Genomic DNA, 27,835 nt, shown 5'->3' with positions numbered 1-27,835 from the left:
GTGCAAGGACGCTGATTAGCAGATAGAGAGGCGCCTGTGCAGAGTGCATGGGTGAAAAAGGGTTCTGCTAAGGGCTGTGCTCGGGTCGGAGGAGGCGTGAGCAGCAATATACCCACCTCGACTGCAATCAGGGATCCCCCAGCACCCGCCAGTTCAAAAGCATTGTGGTCCTTCCTGTCCCACTTATTTATGTACTGTCCAGCTGTCAAGCCAAAACATTAGAACCCCCCCCCATCCCCCAAAATGTGCATGGCAGTGCCTATTTCATAGCAGTCATGCATGACATGGTCAAAGAACAAGTTTTGACAGCATATTAAGAGCGTGTTCACACAGATTAGCCAAATACATGTGACAATACATTTTCTTCAGTTTTTTAAACATATTTCTTTCAATGTTTAAAAGTATATTAAATAATTAAAACCAATGTGGTTACAGTAACGTCTACAAACACTGACACCCCATAAACAAAAGAGGCTGTAAAACATTCTTTATTGTTCACCTTTTTGATATTAACAAAATGCTACCCATTATTTAAAGTACAATAATTTAAAAAAAAAACTAAATCATATACAGTAGACCCTTGAGTTACGAACGGTTTGCCATACGAACATTTCAGGTTACGAACGATCTTTTTCAACTTAACGTACGAACAAATTTCGGATTACGAACCGAGATCCGCGAAACACGTGACATCACGAACAAGTTGACTCTGACCCTCTCTCTCTGTATATATATATATATATATATATATATATATGTCAGTGAACATTCGGACAGCGGACGTAATATTCTATACTAAAATGTCCCCAGAGAGGGTGCAGAGAAAGTCTTCGCCTGCAATGCTTAATGAGACAAAGAATCTGAGACCATGCGTTAATAAAGAACCTCTCCAGATTTTTATTCACATCTATATTGAGGTCCACACATATTCAGCTCATCCCACAGGGTTTCTGTATGTGGGCAAAACACGTCGATTTGTTTAGCTCAACAATCTTATGTAACACATCATTGCTGTATTTTCTAATCTTTCATACAGTAAGTGATTAGCACCCATATATGGCAAGCAAAAATCTGAGACCTCTGGAGAAAAAGCTTCTAATTTGCATTTTTCTTGCTTTTAATGCAGCTGTTTCCGTTACAAATCATATACGCAGCAAAACAATTCAGGTGAAAAGTGAAATCTTTCACATAATTGTTTCATATTTGGCATTACAAGCAAGACCGTGTTAAAAGTCGCAATGTGGCGCTGGTCATCATGCAATGGTCTTAAACTGTCTTTCCAAATCCTTGCTTGTAAACATCTGGGCCTTTCATTAATTCTTCTTGTACACTCGAGCAAAACAGCATCTCCTCTTCACAGCATTTCTGCTCTCAGTTCAATCCTGCCCCAACTTTGTTGATTAAGTAAAACATGAAATATTGTTGTGGTGTTAAAAACCTGTAAAATATAAATCCATGCATTTTACATGGGTGCTAACTTAAAAAAAAAACATACGATCCAACTTTGCAAATGTATTTTATCAAATATAAATCAGCAAATCACAGGATAATGTCAGATACATAAAATAAATCAGTAGAATAATATAAAAAACAATTCTGTGCAGTAGGTAGCGCTGTTGCCTCACATGTAGAAGGGCATGGGTTTGATTCCCCGGCCGGGCGAACAGGGTGCTCTCTGTGTGGAGTTTGTATGGTCGTCCCGTGTCCATGTATGTGGGTTTACTCTGGGTGCTCCAGTTTCCTGGAGGCCAAAGACATTTAGTTTGTTTGTTTGTTAGGATTTTAACGTCATGTTTTACACTTTGGTAACATTCATGACAGAAACGGTACCCACATAAGATACAGAGAGAACATGCAAACTCCTCACAGAAAGGACCCAAACCAAAGACATTTAGTAGCTAATTGGAGCTACTAAAAATTGCTGTGTGTGTGAGATTGTGTTTGTGTGCCCCGTGACGGACTGGCGTACTGTCTGGGGTGTTTCCTGCCTTTCGCCTAATGAATCAGATGCACCGTGACCCTGACCAGGATAAAACAGTGGTAAAACAGCTTTAATGAATGTGTCAATGTATCAGTGAATGACAATTCATTCGAGATAGCATTTAGTACATTAACTAGAGCTAGGTCTTTAATTAGAAAATGTACAGGCTCATTAGTAGTGGCAGATACGGAAAATGTTAGATGGATGGACCTAAAAACTTAGAAACAGCCAGCACTGACAAAATTATTAAAGTAACGGTTTGTAAAATATAGTGTATACCATCAAGGAAAGCAGAACTTGCTCTGTCCTCTAAGTTCTGACAATCTCAGGTCTATTCCCTCAAATATCACACGCTATTCATTCTGCTAAAAACACGACCACCATGAGTCTACTGCCCGTCTTCTACCTGCTGTTTCACGTTCGACACGCCCTCACCAGTCTCGATTCCAGACTCCGAGCTGCTGTTACTGTTGACATTTTGCAGAAACTTCCTAACGTCCTTAAGAGCAGGCTTAAACATTTGAATGAAAGCGAGGAGGGTGGCCTGGACGCCCTCGAGGGCTTGTGCTTGTCTCTCCTGGGCACAGGCCTGCGCCTCCTGCGAGCGGCGGATCATCTGCAGCAGGTCGTTCTGGTTCTCCAGATGCTGCGCGATCTCACGCACGTGCAGGTTGGTAACGCGCTGCTCCTGCAGCAGCTTGGCCGAGTTCAGCGCAATACGGCTCTTCAGCTCCTGTGGTTTTATCGAGCACTCGGCCTGTGCCGCCAAGACCTCCACGGGGGCTTCGGCTGTGACGGTGACCGGAGTCTCTGTCGTGCAGTACTCCACCATGCCGTCCTCCAGCGTGTGGTACGTGGTCTCTGTCGCTATAAACACACATTTTGATTTTAGTGATCATTTTAAAGTGGGTTTTTCAATATGTCAGGAAAACAGTTGCTACAGTGCTGTGAAAAAGTATTTACCCCCTTTCCAGTTTCTTCTTACTGTGTGTCACACTTGAATGTTTCAAATCCTCAAACTACTTTTAATATTAGACAAAATGACAAGCCAAGTCAACACAAATGCCTTCTAAATATTGATTTTATTCATTAAAGAATGTGTTCAGCCCTATGTGAAAAGTAATTGCCCCTTAGCTACCAGATTTCTTCTATTTTTGCTAAATTGTCACATTAAAATGCATCAGCTCAGTGTTACGGATGATCATGACGACACCAATTACCACAAAATGCAGACTTAAAATGACCATTCCATTTATTGAAGATACAGATTTGTTCATAACTTATATCACCCATGTGAAAAAGTAATTGCCCCCCTAAACCTAATAACTGGTTGTGCCGCTCTTGGCAGTATTTATTTATTTGGGGTTTTTACGCCATGTTAGACACATGTATTTCATTTAATGGCAGAGCCAGGTATTATATCTCTGTCTATTTTATCTTGTCTTTATACTTTGGTCCATTTTATATTTTCATGGCTGTATGGTATGTTAAAACTGTTCTCGTGTTGTTTTGTGTGAGAAATTCTTTTATGGTTTCGGGCATGTGCACTTGTTGTCTTTCCTTTGTGTATTTAGGGCATTCTACCAAAATGTGTTTATTGTTACTGGTGTTTCACAGGTTGGAGGGCTTTCTCATGTTACCAGATATTGGTGGGTTATTCTGGCGTGGCCAATTCTGCATCTTGTGTATATGGTTTGGTCTATGCGTCTTCCCTGGTGAGCTCTTGGTTTAGCGTTGATGTTTGGATGTATTTTTACAGAGTTTGTTGGTGGTCTGCTGCTCTTCGCAGTAACAACTGCTATCAGACGTTTGCTTTTTTGACATCGCTGTGGATGAATTTTGGCCTACTCTTCTTTATGAAATCGTTTTAATTTGGCTACATTAGAGGGTTTTCAAGCATGAACTGACCATATAAAGTCTTGCCACTGCATCATGGGATTTAAGTAAGGACTAGCCTCCTAGACTCATTTTTTGATTAAGAGCAGAATTCATGGTTCCTATAATGGAAGACAAGTCGTCAAGGTCCTGCAAAAGCAAAGCAGCCCCAGGCCATCACACTACCACCCACCATCATGTTTGACTGTTGGTATGATTTTTGTATTGTGTATTACGGTGTTCCACAATCAGTCTACAGATTACTATCTCAAAAGTCTTGGGGGTCCTCTGTGTGTTTTGGCAAATGTGAAATGAGCTTTTGTTATTGTTATTTTTGGGCTGAAGTGCTTTGTTTGTTTGTTTGTTTATTAGGATTTTAACGTCATGTTTTACACTTTGGTTACATTCATGACAGGAACGGTAGTTACTCGTTACACAAGATTCATCAGTTCACAAGTTTATATCGAACACAGTCATAGGGCTGTCGCGCTAACCGCAATTTTGAAATATCGCGGTATAGACCAGCCAACCGCAGGGCATGCCAAGCAACCGCATCACCGCGGTGTTCACGTTTTTTCTTTCTTTCTTTTCTTTTCTTTTTTTGTTGCAGGGTCCATCTTGTTTTACGCTTACATTCGGGCGTAATAAATGTTAAATAAATTCATAATGAAAATGAGCTAGGAGCGACATTTTCCCGCAACCTGTTCGCAGCCGTTGCTGCTGAGTTTCAGGCTTTGTGTTTTAAAATGTAAACAATCGCAACAGGAATTATTGGCAAGTTTATTAATGATCAAATTGAGTTCACACTCAATAAATACTTGTAATTTAGACTATATTTAAACAGCCTCGGCGTACTAAAGCACTTCATGACGATTAATATGGCATTGCAGCCTGCAAATATTCTCTTGCTGGCTTGCTGGAATGATTTAAATGTATTTTTTCGTTGAATAAAAATTTATTGAAACGAATAATAACTTAAAATGTAGTATATATTGTTATGTTAATTATATCTACTAAATAGATAGTTAATAGTGGCGCGATAACCAGGCTAGATTTGCTCTGCTGTGTAAAGTCGCATGCAGGTACAGTACACGTGTATTAGTGTAACATCGGTAACACCGGGAACATCGCTACCCCACTCAGATCCTCTCTAAACCACATCAGGTGAACATGTTGGTTCTTCTAGCGCGCATGATAACGCAGGTTTAAACTCTTACAGACTTTATTCTTTATTCTATTTTTTTTTTACCATATTTTGATTAGATGTGCATTTAAAATATTTAGCCTAAACTCTTTTTTTTTTCGTTTCACAGTGTATATGTAGCCTAGGCTAGAAGCTTAATTTAAACCTCTTTTAATAGAGAAAAGACACGCATCCCTGCTCTGTTCTGTATTTAACAATAAACTGTCTCATCTTTGTCATTATAAAGCAATAATATACCGAATCGTAGCCTAACAATAAAGCTTGTTTATATAGCTCTAAAATCCAGATCAATTAAGTAATTTTCAAAAACAAAAAAAATGGCGATATTACCGCATACCGCGATATTGAGACAGGCTGAATATCGCAAGGGGAAATTCTTTCACAGTCATGGACAATGTAGTGTCTCCAATTCACCTCACTTGCACGTCTTTGTACTGTGGGAGGAAACCGGAGCACCCGGAGTAAACCCACGCAGACAAGGGGAGAACATGCAAACAGAAAGGACCCGGACCGCACCACCTGTGGTTCTAACCCAGGACCTTCTTGCTGTGAGGCGACAGTGCTACCCACTTAGCCACCGTGCCGCCCCATAAGTGCTTTTTGCCTCATAACATTTTTGCCCAGTGTCTTTCATATGGAGGGATTTCATACATTGACCTTTAATGAGGCAACACTAGATGTTTGTCTGCGTTCTTTTGTGACCTCCTGGATGAGTCTTTGAAGTGTTCTTTGTTTTTGATGGACGGTTGTAGCTTTGTGGTTAAGGTACTGGACTAGTAATCGAAAGGTTGCTGGTTTAAGTCCCCACCACTGCCAGGTTGCCACTGTTGGGCTCGTGACCCTCAATTGCTTATATAATATACTCTCACAGTTCTGTTATGCCTGGTTCACACCACACGATTTTTGCCCTGATTTTCGCTCGGCGACCGGTCAGCGATTGATTTTCCGGGTCAGGAGCAACTCAGCGTTTGCTCGGCGATCAAAACTCGGCTCTCAGTCGCTAAGTGTGAACTATCCAACAACTCGACCCGACCGGCTCGCCGAGCGCTCGGCGACTGGATCGAGTTTTCTAGCACGCCAGATATCTGATCTCAGACGGGCAACTGGGAATGAGTGACATGTCGAACAGCCAATGAGAACGCAGGATACAGTGTGAGGGGAAACGCAGGAGAGGACAGGGGCTTAATTAATATAGTTTATATCAGGATACACCGACACACACACGTTTTACAGTATTTCTGATTTGATCGTCCTCTACAAAACATAATACCCACGCTGCATTGCAAAACTTACTACAGAACAAGCCATATATTGTTCGTGTTGCCAAATCCACTCAGATTCATTTATTTTTCCTCCTTGATATTACGCTGCACATCAGCGCACGAACCCTTCGATCTCTCGCTACTTGTTGACGTTCATTTTTTTGGACGTGGTATCATTAAACTTCTCGTCACTTCTCACGTGTGTTTTTGTAAAAAAAAAAAAAAACGTAAGAAAGAAAGAAAGAAAAAAAGGGAGAGCAGAGAAGCTCGCCTGCGATTCCAGTTGGTGATGGATGGTGTAGTGTGAAACCCCCTATCGCCGATCAGTCGTGTAGTGTGAAATACACACCGACTTGAAAGACCCCCGAGTGCAGGAGATTCAGTCGTATAGTGTGAACTGTACAGCGACCTGACCACTTGGAAAGTCGTGTAGTGTGAACTTGGCATAAGCGTCAGCTAAATGCTGAAAATGTAAGTGCAACTGTTCGTAGTGAAACTTTGACAGGCCAGTTACTCTTGGGAAGGTTCACCACTGTTCCACGTTTTCTTTATTTGTATATAAGCAATGACTTGTGAAACACTTTAAAACATGGCATTGTGCTGCTTTTTGAGACGTTCATGTTTGCCTGTTTCACAGTGATTGACAGGTTTTATTTGAATGATTGATTAGATTCAACAGGTTTGGCAGTAATCATGCCTGAATGAGGTTCGTGAAATTCAACCGAATCATCAGTGATCAAATCTTTTTGGTTAACTGGCTGGTTTAGTAGTTAAGGGGGCAATTAGGCGATTAAGTCGGGCAGAAAAGAATTTTTCCGTTAACAAATAAAATCTTTATTTATCGATTGACCAGTTACCCTTGGTTAATATTATAAGCAGTCTGATGATCTGAAACATATTCGTGTGACGAATATCAGAACATAGAGGAAATTACCAATGGGAGTAGATACATTTTCACAGCACACAAACACTCATAATAAACTCAAATCTCTTACTCACTAAAGTATTCAGACCCTTTGCTGTAGCATTCCAAACTGGTCAGGTTCATCATTTCATTATCCTTGAGATGTGTCTATATGTTATAACTGATTGGATTTAGTTTGGCACACTTGGGCCACAGCAAGGGGTCTGAATATTTTATACACAAACGTTTGATTTTGGGTCCTAAATGATCACAAACGGTATCTAACCATAAAAAGATTATGCAACATCTTTAATATATTTACCTTCCAGTGTTTTTATTTCACAGGTTGTACCGGGCGTGGGCTGAATACCTGTTATGAAAAAAACAGTATAGTTATCAGAGACATTTTACACTTCACAGCAAGAAGGTCCTGGGTTCGATGCATGTTCTCCCCGTGTCTGTGTGGGTTTCCTCCGGGTGCTCTGATTTCCTCCCACAGTTCAAAAACGTGCAGCCAGGCTAATTGGAGACACCGAATTGTCCTATAGGTACCCAGCCGCTAGGATGCATAAACCAGTGAACTGTAGTGTCTGTCCCAAGCCCGGATAAATAGGGAGGGTCGTGTCAGGAAGGGCCAAATCAATAATGCGGATCACGATCCGTCGGCGACCCCTAACGGGAGCAGCCGAGGAAATAGATAGATAGATTTAGGAAAAAATAATCACACTCAGTACAGCGTACATGTAGGTTTAGGCAAGTAAAAATGATGTAGACAAGCATTTTGCATAATGCTATTATGATTATTATTGTAATTATTTTTATTTTGATCATCAAATGTGTTGGGTAAATATGGTCGTACAATGATGTAATTATGTCTCCACACTTTACCGGTCTTCTGGTAACATTTTTGCCCAGTGTCTTTCATATGGAGGGATTTCATACATTGACCTTAAATGAGGCAACCCTAGATGTTTGTCTGCATTCTTTTGTGACCTCCTGGATGAGTCTTTGAAGTGTTCTTTGTTTTTGATGGACGATTGTAGCTTTGCGGTTAAGGTACTGGACTATTAATCGAAAGGTTGCTGGTTTAAGTCCCCACCACTGCCAGGTTGCCACTGTTGGGCTCGTGAGGAAGGTCTTTAACCCTCAATTGCTTATATGATATACTCTCACTGTACTTTAAGTCACTTTGGATAAAAAAAAGCGTCTGCTAAATGCCGAAAATGTAAACGTATGGTTTTTGTATGGTGTAATACAGTGTTCCACAATTGACTTATCAGTCCACAGATTACTATCTCGAAAGTATTGGGGGTACATCTGTGTGTTTAGGCAAATGTAAGATGAGTCTTTGTGTTATTTTGGGGGCAGAACTGTGGTCTGCCTCATAACATTTTTGCCCAATGTATTTTTATGGAGGGATTTCATAATGAGGCAACACTAGATGTTTGTCTGCGTTCTTTTGTGACCTCCTGGATGAGTCTTTGAAGTGTTGTTGTCTTAGATGGGCGGTTGTAGCTTTGTGGTTAAGGTACTGGACTATTAATCGAAAGGTTGCTGGTTTAAGTCCCCACCACTGCCAGGTTGCCACTGTTGGGCTCATGAGCAAGGCCCTTAACCCTCAATTGCTTATATAATATACTCACAGTTCTGTAAAGCATTTCTCTGAACCAAACTATATTGTAACGATTCAAACACACTTCTCTATAGAAAATTCATTTAAGTTCATTAATATGTTTATTGTGGGTTTTATCATAACAAGGAATTAGAAGGGCATGTCACAAAGGTAAATTAAATCATACAATAGCACTTTCTAGACTTCCATTGTATTAATGTACGTTCTGTTTCATAGCATATTTTTACAATCCCAAATCAGAAAAAGTTGGGACAGTACAGAAAAATGCAAATAATATACAAACTAGGGCTGTCAAACGATTACAATTTTTAATCGCGATTAATCTCAGAATTTCATATAGTTAATCGCGATTAATCGCATTAAAAAAAAATCTGTGTAAATGTTATAGAAAACAAGGATTTTTAAGTGAAATGTTACAATTAAAATGGTGAACACATTTTATGCTAAATGTACTGATGTTAAAAACTGCTGGGACAAGAGAAAACTGTAAGGGAGTTTTATTCACTCACATACTAGGCAGTAATACTATCCAATGGTTTGATGGACGTTTCTACACGAAGTGAGTGTGTTTTGACCCTTTGGGGCTTCCATAGTTCATGGACTAACGTGCTTGACTCAGCTGTCCGGTATTCTTTACCGTAACAGAATAAGTTAATAAAGTGTTCTGCTCCCGACAACTTGTGAATATAGCGTGTATTTATTTCTTTATTATGCAAGTGCAAATGCTACGACGCTCTTTTACATTTTGTTAACAAACCGCAAATGAAAAACGGTGGCAAGTCCGACATTAAAACGTTTGTTCTACCAGTCAAGTCTCAACATGAACTAGAAATTGCGTTAATGGCACTATTTTTTTTAATCGCGTTAAATTAAGATTGCGTTAATGCGTTATTATCACGTTAACTTCGACAGCCCTAATAAAAACACAGAGTTTCTTATATTTACTTTGACTTTTATTTGATGTCAGACAGGATGAACCTGAGATGAACATTTCATTTATTAATAAACATCCATTCCTGCATTTCAGGCCTGCAACACATAGGGCTAGTAATGAGGTGAAAAAACTAAATAATGATGTGATTTTACACTTCTGTGATGCAGCATTAATGCAGAAAAGTACATTGAGATCTTAGAGCAACATGTGCTGCCTTCAAGACGTCGTCTTTTCCAGAGACGTCCAGCATTTATCAACAAGACGATGCAAAACCACCTGCTGCACACATTACAAAGGCGTGGCTGTGGAAGAAAAGGGTACGGGTACTGGACTGTCCGGCCTGCAGTCCTGACCTGTCCCCAATAGAGAATTTTGACACAAAAAATACGACAACGACGACCCAGCACTGCTGCACATCTTAAGACGTGTTTGCAGGAAGAACGAGACAAAATAAAAGCTGAAACACTAAATCACTTGGTCTCCTCTGTGCCAAAACCTCTTTTAAGTGGTGAAAAGGAACGGCAACATTACAGAGTGGAAAATGCTTTACTGTCCCAACTTTTTTTGGAATGTGTTGCAGGCCTGAAATGCAGGAATGAAGTCGAGCAGATAAAACATGAAATATCTCAGATTCATCCTGTGTCATACATGGACACTAGTGATCGACCGATATGGGTTTTTTAATGGCCGATGCCGATACCGATATTTAGACGAAAGAAGTGGCCGATGGCCGATATATAAAGCCGATAATACCATTTTTTTACAACTAAAAAATACAATAATAATAATAATAATAATAATAATAATACAACAAAACAGAATTAATGATCTTAAATAAACATTTATTTATCACTGTATATTCTTGTTTGCTCTTTTGGCCGTTCAAAAAATTAAATAAAAAAAATAAAAACTTTAAATAAAATACAAATTATTTCAAAGGTTTCAGTGCACTTAACATACACAAGCAGATAGCAGTATCTTTTTGTTTTTAAGAATGAACAAACATGCTTAGTGAAGACAGTTGCACATAGAAGAACTTCTTTTAAGGAGCCATTATTTAAGCACCAAACTGTGTGTGCATTGTGTTTGAGCATTTAGATAAGTAATCACAATATAAATAAAATATTAACAAAAATATTTGTGAATAAAAAATAATGAAGTTAAAGTTAAAGTGAAATATTTGGGGGGAAAAAAGGTTGTAAACCCTGTCCAAGTCAAGAGCAGCAAATTGTAGGAAACAGTTTCCAGTCTTGAAATAAAATGGCAATATCCTCACTGAATGTTTTCTCAGCCTCTCTTTTTAAGTAGTCCCAGTCTAAAAGCAGCAAGTTGTAATGCAGGAAATAAAGTTTCTCTGCATTTTCTCCAGTGAGCCTGTTCCTTTTCTTCTCATAAATGGTCCCAATCTCACTAAAAATTCTCGTTCTTGTGCATTCACTGATGTCTGCCTGGAGAGTGGCAAAATGGACACACGGGGCGCTCTAACAACAGCCAGACCAATGACTGTATACAGTCACTGAGCTGACGGAGGCAATGTTTAAATATCGGCCTTGTGCGCACATATATCGGCCGATGCCGATTATCTAAAAAATGCCAAAAATCGGCCCGATTAATCGGTCGATCACTAATGGACACTACACAAACACACATGAACACTACACGAACACGCACATACATCACACAAACAAACATACATAAACACTACACAAACACACACAAACACTACACGAACACGCACATACATCACACAAACACTACACAAACACTACACGAACACACACAAACATACATGAACACTACACAAACACACACAGACACTACACAAACACACACAAACACTACACGAACACGCACATACATCACACAAACACTACACAAACACTACATGAACACTACACAAACATACATGAACACTACACAAACACACACAAACATACATGAACACTACACAAACATACATGAACATACTTGAACACTACACAAACACACAGACACTACACAGACACTACACAGACACTACACAAACACTACACAGACACTACACAAACACTACATGAACACTACACAAACACACACAAACATACATGAACACTACACAAACACTACACAAACATACATAAACACTACACAAACATACATGAACACTACACAAACACAAACAGACACTACACACACACATGAACATACTTGAACACTACACAAACACACACGAACACTACACGAACACTACACGAACACTACACGAACACTACACGAACACTACACGAACACTACACGAACATACTTGAAAATACACACTACACAAACACTACACAAACACTACACAAACACAAACTACACAAACACACATGAACATACTTGAACACTACACAAACATACATGAACATACATGAACACTACACAAACATACATGAACATACATGAACACTACACAAACATACATGAACATACATGAACACTACACAAACACACACGAACACTACACAAACACACATGAACACACATGAACACACATGAACACACATGAACACACATGAACATACTTGAACACTACACAAACACACATGAACACTACACAAACACACATGAACACACATGAACACTACACAAACACACATGAACATACTTGAACACTACACAAACACACATGAACATACTTGAACACTACACAAACACACATGAACACTACACAAACACACATGAACACACATGAACACTACACAAACACACATGAACATACTTGAACACTACACAAACACACATGAACACTACACAAACACACATGAACACACATGAACACTACACAAACACACATGAACATACTTGAACACTACACAAACACACATGAACATACTTGAACACTACACAAACACACATGAACATACTTGAACACTACACAAACACACATGAACACTACACAAACACACATGAACACTACACAAACACACATGAACATACTTGAACACTACACAAACACACATGAACATACTTGAACACTACACAAACAAACATGAACACTACACAAACACACATGAACACTACACAAACACACATGAACACTACACAAACACACATGAACATACATGAACACTACACAAACACACATGAACATACTTGAACACTACACAAACACACATGAACATACTTGAACACTACACAAACACACATGAACATACTTGAACACTACACAAACACACATGAACATACTTGAACACTACACAAACACACATGAACACTACACAAACACACATGAACATACATGAACACTACACAAACACTCATGAACATACTTGAACACTACACAAACACACATGAACACTACACAAACACACATGAACACTACACAAACACACATGAACATACTTGAACACTACACAAACACACATGAACACTACACAAACACACATGAACATACTTGAACACTACACAAACACACATGAACACTACACAAACACACATGAACATACTTGAACACTACACAAACACACATGAACACTACACAAACACACATGAACACTACACAAACACACATGAACACTACACAAACACACATGAACACTACACAAACACACATGAACATACTTGAACACTACACAAACACACATGAACACACATGAACATACATGAACACTACACAAACACACATGAACACTACACAAACACTACACAAACACACATGAACACTACACAAACACACATGAACACACATGAACACTACACAAACACACATGAACACTACACAAACACACATGAACATACTTGAACACTACACAAACACACATGAACATACTTGAACACTACACAAACACACATGAACACTACACGAACACTACACGAACACTACACGAACACTACACGAACATACTTGAAAATACACAAACACTACACAAACACAAACTACACAAACACACATGAACATACTTGAACACTACACAAACATACATGAACATACATGAACACTACACAAACATACATGAACATACATGAACACTACACAAACACACACGAACACTACACAAACACTACACAAACACACATGAACACACATGAACACACATGAACACACATGAACACACATGAACACACACAAACACACATGAACATACTTGAACACTACACAAACACACATGAACACTACACAAACACACATGAACACACATGAACACTACACAAACACACATGAACATACTTGAACACTACACAAACACACATGAACATACTTGAACACTACACAAACACACATGAACACTACACAAACACACATGAACATACTTGAACACTACACAAACACACATGAACATACTTGAACACTACACAAACACACATGAACACTACACAAACACACATGAACACTACACAAACACACATGAACACTACACAAACACACATGAACATACATGAACACTACACAAACACACATGAACATACTTGAACACTACACAAACACACATGAACATACTTGAACACTACACAAACACACATGAACATACTTGAACACTACACAAACACACATGAACACTACACAAACACACATGAACATACATGAACACTACACAAACACTCATGAACATACTTGAACACTACACAAACACACATGAACACTACACAAACACACATGAACACTACACAAACACACATGAACATACATGAACACTACACAAACACACATGAACATACTTGAACACTACACAAACACACATGAACACTACACAAACACACATGAACATACTTGAACACTACACAAACACACATGAACACTACACAAACACACATGAACATACATGAACACTACACAAACACTCATGAACATACTTGAACACTACACAAACACACATGAACACTACACAAACACACATGAACACTACACAAACACACATGAACATACATGAACACTACACAAACACACATGAACATACTTGAACACTACACAAACACACATGAACACTACACAAACACACATGAACATACTTGAACACTACACAAACACACATGAACACTACACAAACACACATGAACATACATGAACACTACACAAACACTCATGAACATACTTGAACACTACACAAACACACATGAACACTACACAAACACACATGAACACTACACAAACACACATGAACATACATGAACACTACACAAACACACATGAACATACTTGAACACTACACAAACACACATGAACACTACACAAACACACATGAACACTACACAAACACACATGAACACTACACAAACACACATGAGCATACTTGAACACTACACAAACACACATGAACATACTTGAACACTACACAAACACACATGAACACTACACAAACACACATGAACATACTTGAACACTACACAAACACACATGAACATACTTGAACACTACACAAACACACATGAACACTACACAAACACACATGAACATACTTGAACACTACACAAACACACATGAACACTACACAAACACACATGAATATACTTGAACACTACACAAACACACATGAACACTACACAAACACACATGAACACTACACAAACACACATGAACATACTTGAACACGACACAAACACACATGAACACACATGAACATACATGAACACTACACAAACACTACACAAACACACATGAACACTACACAAACACACATGAACACACATGACTACATAAACACACATGAACATACTTGAACACTACACAAACACACATGAACACTACACAAACACACATGAACATACTTGAACACTACACAAACACACATGAACACTACATAAACACACATGAACATACTTGAACACTACACAAACACACATGAACACTACACAAACACACATGAACATACTTGAACACTACACAAACACACATGAACACTACACAAACACACATGAACTACACAAACACACATGAACATACTTGAACACTACACAAACACACATGAACACACATGAACATACATGAACACTACACAAACACTACACAAACACACATGAACACTACACAAACACACATGAACACACATGAACACTACACAAACACACATGAACATACATGAACACTACACAAACACATGAACACTACACAAACACATGAACACTACACAAACACTACACAAACACACATGAACACTACACAAACACACATGAACACTACACAAACACACATGAACACTACACAAACACACATGAACACACATGAACACTACACAAACACAGATGAACACACATGAACACTACACAAACACTACACAAACACATGAACATACTTGAACACTACACAAACACACATGAACACTACACAAACACACACGAACATACTTGAACACTACACAAACACACATGAACATACTTGAACACTACACAAACACACATGAACACTACACAAACACTAAACAAACACACATGAACACTACACAAACACACACGAACATACTTGAACACTACACAAACACACATGAACATACTTGAACACTACACAAACACACATGAACACTACACAAACACACACGAACATACTTGAACACTACACAAACACACATGAACATACTTGAACACTACACAAACACACATGAACATACATGAACACTACACAAACACATGAACACTACACAAACACATGAACACTACACAAACACTACACAAACACACATGAACACTACACAAACACACATGAACACTACACAAACACTACACAAACACACATGAACACACATGAACATACATGAACACTACACAAACACAGATGAACACACATGAACACTACACAAACACTACACAAACACATGAACATACTTGAACACTACACAAACACACATGAACACTACACAAACACACACGAACATACTTGAACACTACACAAACACACATGAACATACTTGAACACTACACAAACACACATGAACACTACACAAACACTAAACAAACACACATGAACATACTTGAACACTACACAAACACACATGAACACTACACAAACACACATGAACACTACACAAACACACACGAACATACTTGAACACTACACAAACACACATGAACATACTTGAACACTACACAAACACACATGAACACTACACAAACACACATGAACACTACACAAACACACACGAACATACTTGAACACTACACAAACACACATGAACATACTTGAACCCTACACAAACACACATGAACACACATGAACACTACACAAACACTACACAAACACACATGAACATACTTGAACACTACACAAACACACACGAACATACTTGAACACTACACAAACACACACGAACATACTTGAACACTACACAAACACACACGAACATACTTGAACACTACACAAACACACATGAACATACATGAACACTACACAAACACACACAAACACACATGAACACTACACAAACACACATTAACATACTTGAACACTACACAAACACACACAAACACACATGAACACTACACAAACACTACACAAACACACATGAACATACTTGAACACTACACAAACACACACAAACACACTTGAACACTACACAAACACACATGAACACTACACAAACACACATGAACACTACACAAACACTACACAAACACACATGAACATACTTGAACACTACACAAACACACACAAACACACTTGAACACTACACAAACACACATGAACACTACACAAACACACATGAACATACTTGAACACTACACAAACACACATGAACACACACAAACACTACACAAACACATATGAACATACTTGAACACTACACAAACACACATGAACACTACACAAACACACATGAACATACATGAAATGAAGTTGAGCAGATAAAACATGAAATATCTCAGGTTCATCCTGTCTGCAATGAAATAAAAGTTAAAGTAAATGTAAGAAACTCTGTGTTTTTATTATTATTTGCATCCATGCTGTCCCAACTTTTACTGATTTGGGGTCGTAGATAATGTAGATGTGCTTAGTGCATGTTTGCCAGTAGTAGTAGATTATGTGTTAATACTTCTAGTGTGAATGTACTGGAGGTGTTCACGTGTACTGACTGTACTGATCTGCGCACTGTAACGCTGTTTACTTACTTTGCGTTAAAGTGACGGTGGTGGCGGCTGTGCTGTTGATGGGCACCGGCACCGTGATCTCCGCGCTGGCTTCCCCCGCCTCCCCGGAAGGCAGGCTGATGATGGTGGCTTCACCGAGCAGGTTACAGATGCGCTGCTGCATGGAGGTGAGAATGACCGGCACCGTGCTGCAGTCCCCGGTTCCCTCCACCGCCGCCCGCGCCTGGGAGACTTTCCGCCGGACCTCGGTCTTCAGGTCGGACCATTTCTTCTTCACCTCGGAGAGCTCGCGCGGGCAGTTGGTCACCGCGTTCACGCGCTTGAGAATATCCAGCCACGCGCTATTCTTAGCGACGTGCGTCACGCCGGCGTTAAAGTGATTCACCAGAGTGTGTTTCTGTTTCTCCATCTCCTCCACGATGATCTCCACCTCCCGGTCCGAGAAATTCATCTTTCGCTTTTTAGCCTGAGAGGCCATCACGTTTTGAATTAGACTTACGTAGAATACGTAAAAACAGTAAGTACTTTTACTGAGTGAACTACGCAGCGTAATGGCTTCCTGAATCCACTTCTTTCTCCAACGGTTGCGGACTAAGTCCCGCCCATTTTGGTGTTCCGCGTTCTTATTGGCTGGTTTGCAGTCGGCGAATACGATCAACGCTGCTATTATTGGCCAACTGCAACGTCCATCTCACTAAAGCTAAGCGTTTACGTGCGAGCCTTTAAAACACGTTAAACACACAAACACACACAAAGACTACACAAACATACATGAACACTACACAAACACACACAAAGACTACACAAACATACATGAACACTACACAAACACACACAAAGACTACACAAACATACATGAACACTACACAAACACACACAAAGACTACACAAACATACATGAACACTACACAAACACACACAGACACTACACAAACATACATGAACACTACACAAACACACACAGACACTACACAAACATACACAGACACTACACAGACACTACACAAACATACGTGAACACTACACAAACACAGACACTACATGAACACTACACAAACACACACAGACACTACACAAACATACATGAACACTACACAAACACACACAAAGACTACACAAACATACATGAACACTACACAAACACACACAGACACTACACAAACATACACAGACACTACATAAACACTACACAAACACACACAGACACTACACAAACATACGTGAACACTACACATACACAGACACTACATGAACACTACACAAACACACACAGACACTACACAAACATACGTGAACACTACACAAACACACAGACACTACACAAACACTCCATGAACACTACACAAACACAGACTACACAAACACTCCATGAACACTACACAAACACACAGACACTACACAAACATACACAGACACTACATGAACACTACACAAACACACAGACACTACACGAACACTACACAAACACACACACTACATGAACACTACACAGACACTACACGAACATACGTGAACACTACACAAACACACAGACACTACACAAACATACGTGAACACTACACGAACATACAGACACTACACGAACATACGTGAACACTACACAAACACACAGACACTACACGCACTACACAAACATACACAGACACTACACAAACATACGTGAACACTACACAAACACACAGACACTACATGAACACTACACAAACATACACACTACATGAACACTACACAGACACTACACAAACATACGTGAACACTACACAAACATACACACTACATGAACACTACACAGACACTACACGAACATACGTGAACACTACACAAACACACAGACACTACACGAACACTACACAAACACACAGACACTACACGAACACTACACAAACACACAGACACTACACAAACATACGTGAACACTACACAAACACACAGACACTACACGAACACTACACAAACATACACACTACATGAACACTACACAGACACTACACGAACATACGTGAACACTACACAAACACACAGACACTACACGAACATACGTGAACACTACACAAACACACAGACACTACACGCACTACACAAACATACACAGACACTACACAAACATACGTGAACACTACACAAACACACAGACACTACATGAACACTACACAAACATACACACTACATGAACACTACACAGACACTACACAAACATACGTGAACACTACACAAACACACAGACACTACATGAACACTACACAAACATACACACTATATGAACACTACACAGACACTACACGAACATACGTGAACACTACACAAACACACAGACACTACACGAACACTACACAAACACACAGACACTACACAAACACTCCATGAACACTACACAAACACAGACTACACAAACACTCCATGAACACTACACAAATACACAGACACTACATGAAAATGCACATACACTACACAAACACACACAGACACTACACAAACATACATGAACCTACACAGACACTACACAAACACACAGACATTACACAAACATACATGAACACGCACATACATCTCACAAACACTACACAAACACATATGAACACTACACAAACACCACACAAACATACATAAACACTACACAAACATGAACATACATCACACAAACACGCACACACACTACAACAGTCATGCTAATAAAGCTCTTTGAATTGAGTTGAAATTATACAGTGTGGATTTTGTATGTCTCCAGTCATGAATGTTTAATAAATACTTAATAAAGACCATGTTTATAAAGGACAGATCATGTACAATAACTACTAGAGTGTTTATGAGTGTTTATGTGAAATGTTTTATACTTAACGTTAGCAGTGTGTTTTAGCTGATGGAACAGAGGTAAGCCACTATAAGGCGCTGCGGTTCAGATTTTTTCCTAAAAGGTAATGTAATGCAAACATAAGATATAAAAGATCTCATAAATATATTAAAAATATAACAATATAAAACAATAAGAATAGAATATAAGACATCTAACTTAGAACAAAAATCAAGTAAGGTAAGCCTAAAAGGTGCAGTTATAGACATTATGTGTGCAATTTAAGCTGTGCAAATAAAACAGTACCATGTGCAAATCATTTAGATACAAAAACATACAGGTGTGGGTACTTCAAAGGAAGAAAGAAAGTTATTGCACAATCCCTATAAATTGCACATTATGTACTAGGATGCAGAGATTTGAGAATTTACTGTTTTTTAAGTGTAAACATTTATAAACAAACAAGCTGCGTTTGTAAGATGTATAGGACAAATGACAGATATAACAGCAATGTACATAGGGTCTATAGAATCTATAGGGTTCACACGCTAATAGAAAGTTTTAAATGAAGTATATATTTTCAGTTTGAGGATTTTTTGGTATATATTTTATTTAAATGTTGTTAGTAAAGCACATTAAGTCAGGTCACCACATTATGAAATACATGTTTTTGCATGATGGATTATACACATCTTATAAATTTTGGTTTTAGTATATACATCCTAAAAAATGCAGAAAATTCTGGTGTTAACAGCTTTTTTTGTCCAAAAAAAGACAAGCAGTCATTCATTATTTGTTTAACCACCGCTTTATCCTATTCAGAGTCACAGTGGGTACAATTTACTGGGCAAAAGGTAAGAAACACCCCACACAGGTTGCCAGTCCATCACAGGGAAACACACACATATACACATGTGCCCACACACACTTACGACTAGGGCACTAGTAGCTCCAGTTAACCTGACTGCATGTCTTTGGATTGGACTGTGGGAGGAAACCCACACAGATATGGGGAGAACATGCAAACTCCACACAGAAATGCCCTGGACCGTGCCACATTTTTGCTGTGAGGTGACAATGCTACCCACTGAACCACTGTGCCGCCCGACAAGCAGTCAGGCAGCAATAAACAGGTTGGCCAATAGTGTACTGAAATGCACTTGGAAATTGTACTCGTTTTTGTTTTTACAGTGGAATCGGTAATTTTTTATATAGTATGTCTAACCTTATTGTTTGTAACCAAACTAGCTGTATATTTCCATTTACCATTTAAGTAATATTTATCAGGGATGTACTCGTTTTTGTTGTATACTGTAAATGTTCATGATTTTTGAGAGTAAAAATGTCCTCACATTTCCAGAAATGTCCTATTTCCAGAAAAAGTATATCTTTAAAAAAAAAAAAAAGGTTATCTAAACAAGAAATAATGAGGTAGCAAGTGCCTGGCTCTACAAAACCTGTATCCACACACACACATGCCTTAAAAGATACCCCAACCTGGCAGTGGTGAAGCTTGAACCAGCAACCTTTCGATTACTAGTCCAGTACCTTAACCCCTAGGCTACAACTGCCCCTGTACATAAGAAGGTTAAGGTACGTTTTCTTTAATGGGTTGTATGTTGTCACATGGATTGGCGCCCTGTGTGCGTTCCTGCTTTGCACTCAGTGTTTCGGGCTTGACTTTACACCTACTACTGCGACCCCTGATCAGTTAATTAACATGATGAATGTTTTATTAACACTGATCTGCAATACTGTGATAGCAGTGATAGCACAGCGGTTAAGGTACAGGACTAGTAATCAGAAGGTTGCTGGTTTAACCCCCACATCTGACGGCTTGCCACTGTTGGGCCCTTGAGCAAGGCCCTTAACCCTCAATTGCTTGAAGTGTATACTGTCTCAGTTGTAAGTCACTTTTGGTAAAGGCATCTGCTAAATGCTGTATGGTGTAAATTATAAAATGTAAATGTGAAAGGTGTCAGGCATGCACTCATTTTTGTTGTATGCTGTAAATGTTCATGATTTTTTAGGGTAAAAATGTCCTCCTGGCATGTGTGATATTTTCAGAAGAAATAGATCTTTCAGAAAATAAATTAGCTAAAGAAGAAATAAAGAGGTAGCAAGTGCCTGGAACCCTGTATCCACACACACATACCTATTATTGCCACAGTTGGACCCATACGTAAGGCCCTTTACCCTCAACTAAATATTAACTCTGGATACAAGTCAGATAAACAACTAAATGTAAATGCAGTATAATTTTATGTAACTACAAAACATGCAGCAGTAGAGAATAAATCACTTGGACTGACCAACGTTGGCTGGCACACTGTGTAGTCTGGCAGAAATCCTGACATAATAAAACCATATTGAATCCTAGTCATAATGCATTATTGGTGTTGTCACACTCAAGACTACATGATGTCCTGCAGAATCTCTGCCCCAGTTAAGGCACTGCCACTCGCTTCTACCCTAACCCTTGACGAATTTCATTCTTTGGGCTCTGGTCCAGTAGAATCATCCTTGTTCCTGTGGCCGCTTGTGGTGACCCTGGTCTTTCCTCTCCGGTCTTTTTTTAACTCTGGGCTCACACTGACATGCAGAAAGTTGGCAGGACCTCCTGTTACAAGCGTGTTCCTGTTATATTTGTCCCAACACATGCAGTAATGCAGTAAGACTTATCAGGTGAGTTTAGGGTGACCCAAACAGGAGTAATGATCCCTATCACGTTTCGTTCTATATTAGAACATAAGTTTGTTATATAAAGTCCATTCTAGTTTAGATATGCTAAAGAGACTAAAAACCTTTGGAGTTATTGCTTCAAAGGTCAAAATCGGTGATCAATTCTTTTATTGTTTAAGGTATGAACAACAACCATGCATACAAGTAAAACATTTTGAACATGTTCAGTGTTACCAAACCAGCAGTGTTATCAAACAAGCATCTCACTTAAAGTAGGTGAACAATTATGGCAACGATCATGGCAGGAACTGTACATCCATGAGCTTTGTAGGTGGTTGGTTACACCACTCCGATGTGCACTTTGATCATACAGTTGGCACTGCTTATGAACCAGCAACCTGCTTAATATGCCATGGGCACAAACTGTGCTGATGTGCTGTAAAAAGGACATTAAATGAGTGTATATAGTAGTACTTTACATTCTACATTATTTATTACTTAAGCTTTTGATTTGGAACTGACTGATTCCTCTGCATGAAGTATTCTCAAGATTTTGAGACTACAAGGATTGGTAAACAGTATCTGAATCTAGATAACCCTTTACTGGACTACAGTATGTGCAAAAATATATAAATTAAAGGTTGACTTTCTCATGGTTTTATGGTACTGTTAGATAAAGGCTCTCTATAGAAATTCACTAAAGGCAGGTACATTTACATTTTCAGCATTTAGCAGATGCTTTTATCCAAAGCGACTTACAATACTATGACAGTATATTGTCTAAGCAATTGAGGGTTAAGGGCCTTGCTCAGAGGCCCAACAGTGGCAACCTGGCAGTGGTGGGGCTTGAACCAGCAACCTTTCGATTACTAGTCCAAAAACTTAACCACTAGGCTACAACTGCCCCTGTACATAGAAGGTTAAGGCAAGTTTTCTTTAATGAGTTTTATGTCGTCACATAGATTAGCGCCCTGTGTGCGCTCCTGCTTTGCACTCATTGTTTCTGGCATGGCTTCACACCTACTGCGACCCTGATCAGTAAAAAGTGGTTAATTAACATGATCAAAAGTTAACAAAATTGGGCGCCCAGGATATTCGGCTAGCACACCAGCGCCAAGATTCTGAACACCCTGTTTCAAATCTTGGCTCTTCTACCGGTTGGCTGGGTGCCATCCAGCGGGCAGTGCCTGTAGGAGGCCACCGTGTCTGCTGGGTGGGGTAATGATCTGGACTGGTCTCCAAACGCAGTGTAAGGACCCTGGTTAGCAGACCAAGGCGCTTATGCAGAAGCACAGGCGTAAAGAAGGGGGTCCACTAGAACCGTGCACTGGTCGGAGGGCACGTGAGCAGCAATATACCCTCCTTGAACACAATCAGGGATCCCCAGCAGCGGAAGACAAATTGACTACGCTAAATCGGGAGAAAATGCATAAATCAATAGGAAAAAAAGCAAACAAAATTGAGAAACACTGTTCTGCAATACTGGGAGGCACAGTGGATCGGGGGTGGCACTGTCGCCTCACAGCAAGAAGGTCCTGGGTTCGATTCCCAGGTGGATTGGTCCATTTACATTTACATTTTAGACATTTAGCAGACGCTCTTATCCAGAGCGACTTACAGAAGTGCTTCCATAGTAAACATTTCATTACTCTAGTTTAAGTAAACAACAGTCCAAGAACACAAATCTGCTAAAAACCTGTTAGAACCAAAGTGCTTCTTTTTTTTTTTTTTTTTTTTTTTTTAAGAAATGAAAGTGTTAGTAAGTAAGCACAAGTCAGCTTAAGTGTTTAGTAAAGAGGTGATGAAGGTTTTTACACAGACAGACAGAGGAAGCTCTTTCCACCACTTGGGTGCTAGACCAGAGAAGAGCCTTGATGCTCGTCTTCCTCGAGTCCTGGGTGGAGGATCAAGTCGAGCGAGACTAGTAGCTCGGAGGTTGCGTGGTACAGAGCAGGGTTTGATTAGACCCTGAAGGTAGCTTGGGGCTGGTCCATTTTTGGCTTTGTAGGCGAGCATCAGTGTTTTTAACTGAATGCGTGCAGCTACAGGAAGCCAGTGAAGAGAACGCAGCAGTGGGGTGATGTGGCAGTGTTTAGGTTGGTTAAAAACCAGACGGGCAGCTGCATTTTGAATGAGCTGCAAGGGTTTAATAGTGGACATGGGAGCAGCTGCCAGGAGGGAGTTGCAGTCGTCCAGCCGTGAGATTACAAGTGACTGCACAAGAATCTGAGTAGCTTCCATGGAGAGAAATGGTCGGATCTTCCTGATGTTGTAGAGGAGGAACCGGCACGATCTTGTCATGTTGGCTACATGAGGAAAGAAGGTCAGCTGTTTATCCAGGACGACACCAAGGCTTCTTACATTATCAGATGGTTTGATCTGGGAGTCATCAAGAGAGATGACTAGGTCCTGGGTTGGAGATTGATCTCCAGGAATAAGTACCAGCTCTGTCTTGCTGGGATTGACATCCATTGTGAGATATCTCGCAGACATGCTGAGATGCGAGCTGAGACTTGTGTGTCTGAAGGAGGAAATGACAGAATGAGCTGAGTATCATCTGCATAGGAGTGGTAAGAAAAGCCATGGGAGGCTATGACCTTACCCAGAGAGCGGGTGTAGATAGGTCCAGGTCCAGGCCCAGGCCCAGGCCCAGGCCCTTTCTGTGTAGTGTCTGTGTCTGAATGGGTTTCCTCTGGGTTCACCGGTTTCCACCCACTGTCCAAAGACATGCAGTCAGGTTAACTGACTGTCAGGTTAAAAAGTTCCCTTAGGTATGAGATTGTTTGTTTGTTTATTAGGATTTTAACGTCATGTTTTACACTTTGGTTACATTCATGACAAAACAGGTAGTTACTCATTACACAAGATTCACCAGTTCAAGTCCTTAACATCAAACACAGTCATGGACAAATTTGTATCTCCAATTCACCAGAAAGGACCCGGACCACTCCACCTAGGGATCGAACCCAGGATCTTCTTGCTGTGAGCCGACAGTGCTACCCACTTAGCCACCTTGCCGGCTTAATTGGGATTGTTTATTTGTGTTTATTAGGATTTTAACGTCATGTTTTACACTTTGGTTACATTCATGACAGGACAGGTAGTAACTCATTACACAAGATTCATCAGTTCAGGTTTTTAATGTCAAACACCGGAGGAAACCGGAGCACCCGAAGGAAACCCACACAGACATTGGGAGAACATGCAAACTCCACACAGAAAGGAGGGGCTCAAACCCTGGATCTTCTTGCTGTGAGGCGACAGTACTACCCACTGAGCCGCCCTAAATAGGATAAAATGGTGGTTAAAACAGACAATGAATGAATGAATGAATGATCTCTAACACCGAACCAGCCACAAATAGTTAATAGTTATAGCTCGTAGCAGAGCGGTAGAGAGAACAGAGTGGCGACACTCACATAGGGAACCGTTGTAACGGGGACATATTTTTGCGCAGCTTCCTGGTTGTGGAGCTCTGAATAGTTCCAAACAACCCATAGAGCCCCATTCATTTCCACTACTTATCAAGCATTTTCAGCTCTATTTTGCTTTGTTTAAAAAAAATAATGAATTTGATGTCATTAATATACTTAATACTGTTATTGTTTAGCATTTGCTCAGCACTAAATGTTACATGTTTATCTTAATTAATAGGTATAACTGAATTTAGCTTAGTCAGTTAAGCTAAATTAATGACACTAGAGTATTTTCACCTAAAATGAGTTGATTAATCAAGAGTCTTGTTACAGAAATGATAATAAAACATTAGAACCATTATAAATCATGCCACTTTTACTTTCATACTTAAGTACATTTGAAGGTAAGTACTTTAGTACTTTTTAGTATTTTTACTTTTACTTCTACTTTTACTGGAGTAATATGTTACCTTGGATATCTCTACTTTAACTCAACTACATGGTTTGTGTACCTTGTCCACCACTTACATTAGACAAAATGAACTTGTGCATATTCATAATGAATTCATTCATGTATTACATGTAGGAATCAATTATTAATCACTCATGAAATAAGACATGAATGAAGCTATTTCATGTACCTGTACTATAATGTTAAAGGTATGGTAATGTGTTTATGAATCTGTTCATTCAGTGCAGGTAAACATTATGAATCCAGCCACATGACTTAAAGTTTAGCCAAAATGATTATTATTATGAATCCTCAGGAAAGTGAAGGGAGATTAGTTTATGCAAAAAAACAAAACAAAAAAACTTTAATCTCTGTACTGTATATTGTCTCTACTACTTAATGATATCGCATTATGTAATGTATGCTAATATAATGTACTGTGTGTTAACAAGAACGACCTATTAACAAGTCATTATAAACATCAATCTTCCACTTTATATACCAAACTGACATTGAAGCAGATGCAGTAAATGTAAAGGCAGTTTAAAATACCCAGAAATTGTACAAATGTTTATTATTTACTGTTTAATATTTCATTTACTGCTGCCGGTCCCATATGAGAACATGACAGCGCCGGGTTTGTTTGGAACTATTGGAGGGTCACATGAACC

At 39.4% G+C, this 27,835-nt stretch overlaps 1 protein-coding gene across 1 annotated transcript; it reads right to left on the bottom strand.

Moving 5' to 3' along the window:
* Nucleotides 1-1,503: 1,503 nt before the first annotated feature.
* On the bottom strand, nt 1,504-18,397 carry naif1 (nuclear apoptosis inducing factor 1). Its single transcript, XM_062998866.1, has 3 exons — nt 17,849-18,397; nt 7,549-7,596; nt 1,504-2,848 (listed from the first exon to the last, which is right to left on the bottom strand). Exons 1-3 carry the CDS (start codon nt 18,303-18,305, stop codon nt 2,370-2,372), a joined length of 984 nt encoding a protein of 327 aa, XP_062854936.1. The 5' UTR covers nt 18,306-18,397; the 3' UTR covers nt 1,504-2,369.
* Nucleotides 18,398-27,835: the final 9,438 nt, after the last annotated feature.

This window comes from Trichomycterus rosablanca, chromosome 7 (assembly GCF_030014385.1).
Source record: "Trichomycterus rosablanca isolate fTriRos1 chromosome 7, fTriRos1.hap1, whole genome shotgun sequence".
Taxonomy (NCBI): domain Eukaryota; kingdom Metazoa; phylum Chordata; class Actinopteri; order Siluriformes; family Trichomycteridae; genus Trichomycterus; species Trichomycterus rosablanca.
This window is presented reverse-complemented; position numbering and strand designations above follow the sequence as displayed.

Excerpts from the sequence above, each read along its gene's own strand:
- naif1 (XM_062998866.1), bottom strand. The coding sequence starts at position 18,305 with ATGGCCTCTCAGGCTAAAAAGCGAAAGATGAATTTCTCGGACCGGGAG. Across the intron at positions 7,597-17,848 it reads CACCGTCACTTTAACGCAAA|GTATTCAGCCCACGCCCGGT; the intron begins GTAAGTAAACAG and ends TTTTCATAACAG. Across the intron at positions 2,849-7,548 it reads TGAAATAAAAACACTGGAAG|CGACAGAGACCACGTACCAC; the intron begins GTAAATATATTA and ends GTGTGTTTATAG.